At 37.7% G+C, this 12,608-nt stretch overlaps 1 protein-coding gene across 3 annotated transcripts in view; it reads left to right on the top strand.

Annotated features, from left to right (window-relative positions):
• The first annotated feature begins 3,306 nt into the window (after positions 1-3,306).
• The window catches only part of LOC125233140 (caskin-2), a 235,905-nt gene continuing 226,603 nt past the window's right edge, over positions 3,307-12,608 (top strand). The window contains exon 1 of one of the 3 annotated variants that reach the window (XM_048139014.1): positions 3,307-3,684. Coding sequence is in view for 1 of the 3 variants with exons in the window: in XM_048139015.1 (XP_047994972.1) it covers positions 3,651-3,684 (34 nt within the window). In the remaining 2 variants the exon portion in view is untranslated. The remainder of the gene's footprint in view (positions 3,685-12,608) is intronic. The other 2 variants (XM_048139013.1, XM_048139015.1) reach the window with 2 other exon arrangements.

Here is a 12,608-nt window from a genome sequence, read left to right as displayed (position 1 = left end):
ACTTTTTGAGCGTTTGTAAATTGAGAATATGCCAAAAGTTTGTATTCATTATGTTACGCACCCATTTCATTGTTATTCAGATTCTCAAATTTCGTTACCCTTTATTAAGTTTTGAAGGAGGAAACAGTCGAGAGCGGAACCTCGATTTTAAAGATTTTTCGCAATATCTTTTAACTGAGTCCTTCTGAATGAACATTTTTTTTTCGATAAATCTAGTATATTTAACTAAAATTCCCAAATAGAAAGGGGGCTCCATTCCATTTTAGCATTTTCTTTTCGTTTCGTTCTCCTGTAGCGTCTTAAAAACTTTCATTAAACAAGTCTAACTTTTATCCGCCATTGAAAAAGACAATTTGGGACGGTAGCCCTTGCCCTCGGTGCATCGACCGGGCTACCGGTTTGTTGGCTAATTAAACGCTGATGCGACTTTTGGAAATAAATTAAATTGGAAACCAATGTGAAGCTGCTACTATACACACAATATCCTTTGATTTTTAGAATAACTTCCGTACTTGCCTATTTTTACATGCAATTATGAGTTAATCTATGGAATCAGGCTTTATTACTGTACGGAAATCCATGTTAATCAAAATTTTGATGCATTTACTTATGTTGATCGTATACAGAAAGATAAAAGCAGTAGTAGTATAATATAAAACAGAAAAAAATGGTCTATAAATAGATAAATCGACGAACTGATGACGACTGATTCAAATAAAATTGTAGGAACTGTTATAAAAATTGTAGGAACTAACATATTTAGTAATAAAATTGTAGGAACTGGTAAAAAAAATTGAAGGAACTGATAATAAAGTTGTAGGTACGCAGAAATACGGATAAATATTAGGACCAGCTCTTGACTAGTGTAATCCTTATAGGAGGCTTTTGTGTAATTTTGTCACAATCTAGTATTAGTAGATTCATACATAAAGTATGTTGTATCTTAAGCGATACGTATAGTTTTATTTATAACTGTATATTTTTCTTTACAGGTAAGTTAAATTGAGGAATCGATGTGAAGATCAATCTGCTTGAAGACCACCTTAAGAGTCGGTAAAGTTAACGAGAACAGACCAAGTGGACACCTAGAACCTGTCAGGAAGTACTAATCCCGGGTTATAAATAGAAAATCTGTTATAAAACTAGAGACACTTTTTTATTCTGAACGACAAAGCGCAAATCTCTGACAAATATTTGTGAGACCAGAACGTCTTGTAAGCCTTTTGCTTCAGCACTACAATATCTTTATTCAAAGAAACTTTCTTTATTTTTCTCTGTAACGTTATACGTTACATGAAACTATTATCACTCAAATAAATAAAATCATAAATAAATGTACCTCTTAAAACTATATATTTTACAAGCTAATACTTATAACTATTTACAATATACATCTATTTTTCCACCCTCATTTTAAAAATGTAAACTGCTGCATCATCTTTTCAAAATGTAATCTCCGATTCTGATTGTGAACATCCACGGCATCACTGCTACATCTTAGGTGCTTTCTCTTCCTTCCGCTTGCCGAGGATGTTCACAAATCATGCAGCCGGACTGTTTTCTCATGGATTTGGATGACGCGTTCCAGGGTCCAAGGTTCGGGCTGTCATTTGGAGTGTCGACTCCACCACAGCCACATCACCACCATCGCTACTCTCGCCAGGCAGAGCAGACCTCCCTTGCCGAGCCCTCGGACAGCCCCTGAGTACCTACGGTCGGCTGCATTTCCAGAGGGGCGTCCCCCCACCGACGGCACAAACCAGGCGAGAGTACCTAACCGCAGTGTAGACAGGATTTTGTGTGAATTTATAAAAACTAGAACCTACGACCTAAATTAGCTTAAAATTTAATCATTAAATTTCTCGTTTCCGAACTTCGTCTCCGTTTCCGACATTTAAATAAATTAATATTTTTTTGCACGAATTTGGATTACTCATTTCTCTCTTTTAGCTAGTAATTCAGACCTTAATCGTGACATCTCTTACAAGAAATAGAACCTGCTCAATCAATTGAAAAATTATTGGGCATACACCAAAACGAGCCTGATCATCTCAAGTTCCTAATTATGTCAGAAACAATAAAAGCAAGTGTAAATCAACTGGATTCTCCCGCCATATTTGATAATAATAGTAACAATAACCGGTCGACCTTGCGGTCCGACCTTCCCAGAACCGACAGAAAACGACCAAAACCTGAGGATTGAGGGTTTCGGGCTTCGACTTGCCTTAGTCAGATGATTTTTGGGCTTACTAAACATGTAGATGCGAGTAGTTTTTGCATTCATATGATTCATTCCTACCTAGTTTTTACTTTTGGATTTCGGTTTCCGATGAAGCTAAAAAACTTGTGGTTATTTATTATTTATTCGTATGGCATGCACTGAGTCGCTTATGATACTATCATTGACTACAATACTATATCTAACTTATGGTTGGATTTGATTTTTACCATTATAAAGGTCAAAAATAAAGTTTAAATTTTTTCAAGATGATCATTAATTTTTTTAACTTCTTTGGTCTTTATAAAGTGATTTTATACAACTGCAGTTGCAGGCAGATCCCTTAAATTAAGTTTGTTAAGACCAAGTAATACTCCGTCTTCACTGTTCAGCCTTCGAGTTCCGTAAGGAAAATATACTTTTTGTCTTATTATTCGCAAATGGCCCCTTCAGGTCCTCTCGTCTTTTTATTTGCCTTCACAATCTGTGGATGAGGAATGGATAAATTTTAATTCGTTCCGATGAAATATTTCGCCCGCCAGGTTTCACACTCGCTCTGAATACAGATGTGCGGTTGTTAAATTAATTAACTAATTTTTGCTGCGAATTTTGCTTCCAAATGGAAACTTTCTGTATAACAAGAGGTTTTTATGTGCCTAATTTGGTGCTTAATTCAATTTTGATACCATAATTACCTTCATAAAATTTGAATTTATACATATTAAATTTCGACAACGATCATCATAAGCTGTTTTAGACACGTTGTTTAAAGAAAATTTGATTCGCTAGATAGATAAGCGACAACTACTAGGAACTGACCCTTTAGCACAACTTGCCTTGTCGCGCGCGAGTCCATACATCAAGCGCGACTTCAAGTATGGACTCGCGCGCGACAAGGCAAGTTGTGCTAGAGGGGCTGGACAAGTTGATAAACAGTTGTCGCTGTAAGCACCTATTGACGGTGGCGACGTGCAGAATGTCGCAACTTTATCGATGCACTCGTCGTCGAGTGTGCAGATAACGGCACCGCGTAAATAAACTACAATCGTGGGTTATTACATTATCGAGCGGCAGATCGCGGCCCACGCGAGCCTTGTCAAAGAAGAAAAAACTACGAGAAACGCACAAAGGTCCGGAGCAGTCGCTGGAGTTGTTGGGTGCGATGTTCTGGCGGGAAGAGCAAGGGGGAACGGCTACCGCGCGGTTCGCGTCGCTTGCACTCCGCGCTCAGTCTCTCACCCGCGCTCGCCGTGAACGCACGCGCGCTCCGCTCAGTGAACGAAACGTGTATCCAATTTAAACTTGTGACAAAACTTAGTGCACGGACGTGAGTCTTAAGTGGATCTCAGTGCAGTGTCAGTGACGTTCCATTATGAATGTGTGCTTTATGTGCTGAAACTAATTACCCTCGTGTTTCTGGAAACTTAAGCCGATGGTCCTCTTGAATAGTAACATGAAAATAAATGGTAAAGTCCCCTAAGTTTATGCATGATGTGCGTGTTCTATGTTGGTATGCTGGATTAGGATCTGATTGGTTTGCACGACGCACGGATCATTCGAGGTTTGCACATCACGGGAGAAGAGGCTTGAAAAACATGTTTAAGTGAATTCGGACCACCGAGACAGCCAAAACAATGGCAGACCTTGGTCACACACAGACGACATTGACTCTCCGAATGTAAATTTGAGTTAGCATGAACATAATGGTGTGTTTAGAAGTGGATGTATTATGAATAAAGGCTTGTGTGTGTGACCCTGTCGCGCCTACGGGACTTGTGGGTGGACGGCATAGCTCCACCGCCTAGCGCAGCAGTGGGTGTTTGAATGGAGCCAGTTAATAATAATGGTGAGATTTAATCACCACCATGGAGGTTACACAACAAAGCAAGCATGCCTGTTGTTCAATCGTAGAAAACTTTGGAAATAATCGTTTTGATAAACTAACATAGTTAACCTTGAACGCGCTTGTAGCATAGGCGTCTTTACTAATCCTTGACTCTGACTCTGGTCTGCCAAACATGATGGCTACCTAATTACTTTACGATCGCAATGCTGATATTAGCTTTGTTTGACACTTATCTTTACTCCAATCTTGATTACCATACTAACTCTGATAAACACCAAATAAGTAGGTATCATTTGGTACTGCTATACCTGAGTAACATGAGAATTGTGTAATTAATGTTTCGCTAAAAGCCTTTGAAGAGGCTGAATCCCTACAAGCTCGAGTGTAACTAAACAATTTGCACATGTTACGGAACAGACTAGGGCTCCCGGTCGCGTCCGTGTTTCGTGTACCCGTTGCCGGGTATCCGTTCCCGTGTTACACGAATCCGGATTTCTGGCCCGTTTGGAACGGGTAATTAGGGACCGTGTAATTAAAGTCCGGGTACCCGTGTAGTCCGTGTGTCCGGATCGACGGACTCTAAAAACCCGCGGGTCCGATCCGTTCTCGACGCATAGTGATGCTTGATAATCGTTCGCGTTCTTGGTTCAAGCGAATATGAAAATCAATTTAAAGAACCAAAAATGATAAAACCTTAATAGCTAAAACGAAAAAGGGACAGCGGAGCAATTGTGACTGGGGGACAAATTTTAACTACTCGATTTTTTCCATGTTTTACATTTTAGGTATTATTATATAGGGCACGCGTTTTCAGTGGCCTAAATTATTATGATGTCAGAAAGCATGAAACTTGGTATGCACATAGCTTTGACGTTCATAAGAATAAATAGAAGGAGAAACACGCCGAGGAGTCAATCTCTTCCCCCCACTATTATATCCCATTTTTAGCGTTTTAAAATTTTTACGAAAACTATTAATTAAAGGTTTTGATAAGTAAATATTACGAGTAGGTACTTACCAGAAATATGTCTAGGAGAAGTACCATGAAATTCTCTACAATATTTCCATTTCAAGTATATTACTAACAGTCGGTAGTGCTACCCCTACTCATCCAACTAGTAGTTAAACACAAATATTATGCGGAGGACTTAAGCATAATTTGAAAATGATGAGTAAAGCTATATACCTTAAAGGACAGTATTGTAGAAAATTTTTATAGAGAATATACTTTTCCTAAATATCGTGATTATAGCTTTCACGGTTTTCATGACAATATAAAAAAAAACTGAAGATAATGATATAAAAATGAGGGAAAAGAGGGGAAACATTGACACTTCGGCGTCTGCGTACTTTTATTTTTTTCTGTTAAGTGTTTGTAAGTTATCTATATACATGTCAAGTCTTTTTGTCACACCCTATCCGACTAGCTCAAGTTAAGAACCAGGACCATGGATAAATATTCACTTCAAAGTGGTTCCCTCCAAAATAACAAAAAAAAATACCATTCTTAACTATAGGTATTTGTAAAACAGCGCGGCTACATCTAGAACTTTTTAAACAAAAGGTTTGTCCATGTCAAAGGGAAGGCGAGTGTGAGGTTTGAGTGTCATTATTATCAGTAAAAATCACCACGGTTATTGGTTATTGTGCCGCCCACAAGTCATTATTATTACCTTTGTCTTCTCACGCGACGTTAATTCTACTAACTTTTTAGATAAAAACTAATAACTCGATAGTTCAAATACATTTCCTTAATTTGAAAGATATATTTATGAAATAAAACTGTGGAAACTGAGTGTCACCCGTTGTCCAAGGACGCTGTAAAGTGTTAGAAACGTCGGGATGAATAGTAAATTCAGGATACGCGATATAATCCGTTTCCATAGTTATGTATTTATCTATTTAAGTATATATATCGTCGCTTAGCACCCATAGTACAAGCTTTGCTTAGTTTGGGGCTAAGTCGATCTGTGTAATGTCCCCAATATTTATTTATTTATTTTACAACTATGAGACATAGACTACACTATGACTACACTATGACTATACTATGGGTGGTATGGTCCCTATAGTAAGGCACCATGAACATTATAAAACAATCAAGTAATAGAACTAATATAGTATTTTTCACACAAACCAATACCCTGTTTAGACTTCTATTAGTTAACCTACAGACAAATAAAGTCCATTAAACTCTACTTTTCGCAATTGTCTTAAGCAACTTTATTGAAAAAAAAAACCAGTTGACTAGTGTGCCTGGCGAATTATGGTATGGACCTATAGGAATAGGAATACGTTTGTAATATTTGTATTGAATATCACCATATTATCTAATCTGTACGAGTAGCCTACAACGTAACGGGAACAAGTACAAAAAATATAGTTAACACGTTATTGATCAAAATAAAACGAGTATATGTATAAAACCAATTCGTATTCGTTCGCTAAATTAATATAAATTTTAAATTTCACCTATTTTTTAAATACAAACCGGCACGGCAATAAGTCGATCGGTCCGCCGGCCGCCTCGTGTGTTCAATACCCGAACGGTGCCGAAGTCCGTGCGTCCGGCCGTCCGGCCCCGAACGCCGATTCGGCACTACACGCGCGAACGGCACTACACGGGAACGGACTTCGGCGGGTTCGGGTAGTTCGGACGCTTAGCACCGCCGGGGCTAAGGGGCCGGGCGCACGGATCGGCGGGTAGTAACGAATATCCAGAGCCCTAGAACAGACCTCAGATGTCGACGGACAAAAAACAGTTCCCCACATGTGCAACCGAATTCGGGACGCAGTCGATGCGATGACACCATTAGGGTGCCGAACGTTTCGCCAAATGTCGATATTCGGCAGAAACTTGTTGCACTTAAATCAAATCTTGCTGACCTCCAAGCATCGATAGTAACTAAGAATAAAGATAAAATTGTTGATGTAGGTTCAGCTCAAGAACGAGCAATATTTATTCCAGCCACAAAAGAACCAAAATAGAGATAGTAAAGATAATAAACGTATGCCCACGCATCTGAAATAACAAATCCAACGGAGAGAATGAAATTTAATTAAAGATTGAATTACCCTGTTATTATAGACGTATGATGAATGAGGGAAAAGAGAAAAAGTCGAAGGTTTCTCAAAACCTGCGCGGGCGGCACGTGGGACGCCAGATGCTCGCGCGCATCCACGATCCTTTATCTCGTGACTAACTGCAGCTGAGGATTAAGCCCCATTATGTTGCAGTTAAAGCGGAACAAAGCTTTCAAAAGTCCTTCACAGGGGTGTGCAGTTTGCGTAAAGAATTCAATGGATCTTGAAGATGTTTTTATTGGACTTGAAAAGTATTTTGGCGAAGCAATAATGTTCTCGATAAAGATACTGCTGATCATAAAGTTGTATAGATAAACGGTAGCAAGCGTTTAGGAAGTGAAAGCTGCTCCAGGAAAACAGAAATCTTTTAGAGAAATCAGATCAGGTTATCTGCAGCTTAATCCAAAATGACAGCCATAAACTACAGCAGAATTTGCGCAAATGGCCGTCTAGATCCCAAAGGGGTCAAGTCCGGCTCGAGGAGTTTTTCCACCGATTATGATCGAGTATCTGCGGTCACTGCCTTGTACGGCAGCCTGCGCCGCAGTCGCTCTATTGACAACTGTGGGATCGACGGCGGCCCGATAAGATCTACTCTCTAGGTGTTTTCATAATTTCTCTATCCCTATTCGTTGTAATTGAGCGCATAATGTGAGAAAATCGTTTAGGAATTTGTTTGGTATGAATGAATGGGTCGAGATATGGAGTCAATTGAATGCCAATGTAGTTACGCTATTTAGGTCAGTGTGCTGTCGATTTTACTCATAAATCATACCAAGATATCGTCGGTGATACTGATAAGAATTAAGAATCTTTCGAAATATTGCTATTTTTCCGGATAGCTCAATAGTTGCTAAACTGGCTGTGAATTTTAATTAAGAACCACCTACGTGGCGAAAATGTATTCCAGTAAACAGAATCAGAACAATACCTACTTCTCTGAGAACAGCTAGCATTTGCAGTAAACCGGCGTAGCAAACACATTGTAAACTCCAACAAACAGTCCTTAGCGACACGTGTAGCGAGTTTGAGTAATCGGCAAGAATGCTTTATGAATATTAATTCCGCTGAGCGTGAGGAAAATCAAACCAGGTGCAACAATACTGCTGAGTTACATCTGTTTCAATTGTTAACCTCACTTGTTACAACTTTGTGTGCTTCGTTATTTTGTACTGTAACTGTTTTCCTGTTTCCACATCAATATTATCTTCGATGTTACAGTAAATTAAGGGACAATTTTCGTAACAATACTCAGAAACTAACCAATTTGTGGACTACTGAATCTCTACTATATAGTTACAATAGTTGAGGTTATTAATGAATATTATACAGAGGCTCATGGACTGAACCATCCTTATAAGGTACTTCTAGGTAGGAGCATTATCTGTGTTTGTGTGATATCAAAGTCCTAGGAAACCGGTATTGATTATAAATTATCTGACAATGACATCACGTAGGCTAATGTTATGCATGTGTGAATCATGATAAAAAATGGGTCTATGTAAATTCAAACAGAAACCACAATAAACAACAAATATCTTGTATAAACAGGTATAAATAACCTATGATTTAAATATACAAATTTTATGCAGAATCAGAGACTTTTTTTTGAGAGAAGACGTACAATTAAGTTTTTAACCCTCTTTTTAAGTATTATAAATTATACATCAGAAAGAAAATTTTACGCGAATCCGTGTAATTGAAGCGCACGTACCACACCACCTGTCAGGCAGCTGCCAGGGATTACATTCCAAAAACTTTCTTCGCACCGGCGATTCTAACGCTCAGTTTGACCATTATACGCGCGCTCTTCCGTTTTGTATAGTTTTCATGGGTCTGTCGTTACACTGGATTTCCCAATAACTTGGATAGTCCACGCTCGCTGTGCTTATGAGAATGGGTTTACAACAGGCGTTCAAAATCGGTCTGAGCACTCCCCCAAAACCATACAAGGACGCAGATGTTTTTGAACGTGCATTTTCGATCCAGGTGTATATGATGCATATCTTTTAACATTTATGTTACAGTGTGTCAATCTTGAATGATGTAAGTGTACTTTAGTCATGTTTGTTTTATAATGTCATATTTATTACCGATGTAATGGTTGAAGTCGTCTCAGACATAGTTGCTGACTTACTTAATGCAATTTATATGTTAAGATTCGTACTTGTTTGCAGTTTGATCGTTTTTCCAGTTAACACAATTGCAAGTTTACAGTTTGATTCAGCGAAATTATATTTTATAAACAGGACTAATATCTAACCTGGTTAACGAGAGTAATTGACAAAGAACTCTCCATTAGGACGCCTGACTGAATTTCCGTTTTAAATTAATTTGCTCGAGGAATCTTGACGAATTCACTTATTACGTCTAAATTAATTCCTTAAAACGTTACCGGAGACCTTTCAGTGCCGGAATGAGGCCGTTTCTAATATAATTTGTCTCATCCTACTCCTTATCGTTCATTTTCCTCTCTAGTAATTATATTTACCAAAGCTCTATGTCCGTCGGCTTCCATCTGTGTAGTGTGTTCGTTTTCGTTGATTTCTTTTTTTTTTTCCGTAACTAGATCCGAATTAGTTTTCTCCCTTAAATTTAGTTGACCTGTCTATTACTTGCCTCATAAGTCGGCCTAATGTATCCAATAGTGCTCCATCACGGGTACGGCTGCAGAGGAAATAGGACTGAAAATAAATCGCCCTTACACGGCAGACTGAAATAGACTGTGCTTCAATTTCTTTGCTATTACCATATCCTGTGCCGGAGTGCTTCCGTTGCTATCGAATGTTACTTCCAAGTATATGTAATGATGTGTTTATTTACTTCCTTTGGTAAATACTTCAATAAAGAAGTATTTGTTTTTCATGCTTGTTTGCAATTTATTAATATAAATATTTGATCGTGTTTACTCTTCCTAAAAAAATTCAAATGTAAAACTTACATTCGTCGAGTAAGCCTTGGTATCCCAAATATATGTAAGCTTATTTATTGACATTTTAGGCAAAGAAGCGGTTCGTAGGTCGTAAAGAACATTGGATCACATAATTTTGGGCCATAAAAATACTTAGGTATTAAACGTACAGAAACATCAATAAAATAGAGCAAATATGGTTGGTGTAGCTTTGGAAGTTTGGATAGACATTTACCCAAATTATAAAAAACCATATGAAAATTCTGCTAATTAAAACGACGAAGTAATTTCCGGATAAATAATGCCTTTACGGTAGCCGAACCCTATTAAAGAATAGTAATAGGGTAATTTACAATATTAATCAATATTCAAACAACATAACTTACATAACGCCTTTATTTATACCACAACATTAATTAAAACTCACATTACCACAGTTACATCCAGTTAATTTGCCGTCGGTAATTTACTTCGCCGTATCGTTACAGCATTGCTATTATATCGCATGACTCGTGCTTCCATGACGAGGGACGGTGACATGTCGTTAATCTTCTATTCTTTGGAAGAATTTTGATTTTCAATCTGAATGGGAATAGGGATTTACAACGAATGACAGAAGTTAATTAAATATTTCCGATTGCTGGGAGTTGATTTCATTGAATCAATGGTGAGTATGGTGACCTGGTTACCGTGACTTTCGTACTTTATGTGAAGATTCGGAGACATCGCACACCGATTCGTAGGTCTGGGGCATTCAAATTTCTTACCAGTGTAAAATACATTAGAATAAAAAAAAACTACTTGCTACTATGTTTAATACCTTTACAATAAAATGCATTAAACATTTTCAAATTATTGGAAATTCATCTTTTTAATAATCAAGTCTCATTGTTATAAGTTTATAACACAATCTTCGTACAATACTACCATTACTATCCATATCCGGATCATTTTCTTAATTTACAAAACTTTCTCACAGCTTCGCGCCGTTTTTGTTATCCTGTTTGCCCGGAATAAATTAGTTTCAGGATTGAGTCGAGTCACAGCTGTGACTTTTTTAATTTCCTCTATTTGTTTACTTTGTTGGGGCGAGTTAAAAAGTTTTTAGGGTCGTTAACATTTTTATTTTTTTGGATAAAGCGTTTGACCGTGGGGTTACTTTCTTATGTCCATAATTCACTGGTTGCAGTAATAAAAACCGGCCAAGAGCGTGTCGGGCCACGCTCAGTGTAGGGTTCCGTAGTTTTTCGTATTTTTCTCAAAAACTACTGAACCTATCAAGTTCAAAACAATTTTCCTAGAAAGTCTTTACAAAGTTCTACTTTGGTGATTTTTTTCATATTTTTTAAACATATGGTTCAAAAGTTAGGGGGATGGGACACACTTTTTTTTCCTTTAAGAGCGATTATTTCCGAAAGTATTAACATTATCAAAAAATGATTTTAGTAAACCCTTATTCATTTTTAAATACCTATCCAACAATATATCACACGTTGGGGTTGGAATGAAAAAAAATATCAGCCCCCACTTTGCATGTAGGGGGGTACCCTAATAAAAAAAAATTTCCCATTTTTTATTTTTGCACTTTGTTGGCGTGATTGATATTACATATTGGTACCAAATTTCAGCTTTCTAGTGCTAACGGTTACTGAGATTATCCGCGGACGGACGGACGGACGGACGGACGGACGGACGGACAGACAGACATGGCGAAACTATAAGGGTTCCTAGTTGACTACGGAACCCTAAAAAGGTCATCCTTATCAATTATATCGCAGTATGCTTTTAGAAAAGCTTCCCAAGCTACAAAACAAATTGATTTTAGACACAAATAACCATTTAATACCTTTCTTTTATTTTTGATCAAAATTTACATTTAATCCTACGAATAAATATCCCATCTACTTGAGGCTGTGGTCCCTACAAATTATCAATACAGACAGTGGTATCTAAATCTTGGGGATTCATCCGAGTCGCAGGTGGCCCTGCGATTAACGTCCTAGTCGTTTTACTCACTTTGCTTCCGTAACTTCTGAAAGGACCATTATAACGTGACCTATAAATCCGTATCAACTACAAGTAATCTAAAAATCAGTCTTCATACTGGTTTCCCGGAGCCTTCAACTAGGCGTGATAGGAATGACACGTCTGGCATCTAGCCAGGCTTAAACAACTCTCTTAAGAGCTACGGTTTACTTGAACGATGCGGGATCTTATTAAAAGATTATACGAACTTGCTTGGACGGATGTAATTTTCTTGATGTTGATGCGTCAGTTAAGTCCAATTTACAAATCAAACAAACAGGTGATTATGAAGTGAAGACAAGAATGAGACAACTATAAAGCTGAAAATACTAGCTTTGAATTTGAACACACAAGACACAACTAAATGAACACTGAGAAATCATTCATCAAGTTGTTAGGTGATAATAATGATAATAATAGCCAAGGATCACATCATAACTACGACAAATCGTCAACTTAATCCAATTAAATAAGTTTCTACTGCAACGTAGCCGAAATTATTAACTTTTAGTTAACTGCAAAAC

This window comes from Leguminivora glycinivorella, chromosome 14 (genome assembly GCF_023078275.1).
Source record: "Leguminivora glycinivorella isolate SPB_JAAS2020 chromosome 14, LegGlyc_1.1, whole genome shotgun sequence".
Classification (NCBI taxonomy): domain Eukaryota; kingdom Metazoa; phylum Arthropoda; class Insecta; order Lepidoptera; family Tortricidae; genus Leguminivora; species Leguminivora glycinivorella.
Note: the sequence above shows the minus strand (reverse complement) of the source record. Positions and strands in the feature narration are given on the sequence as shown.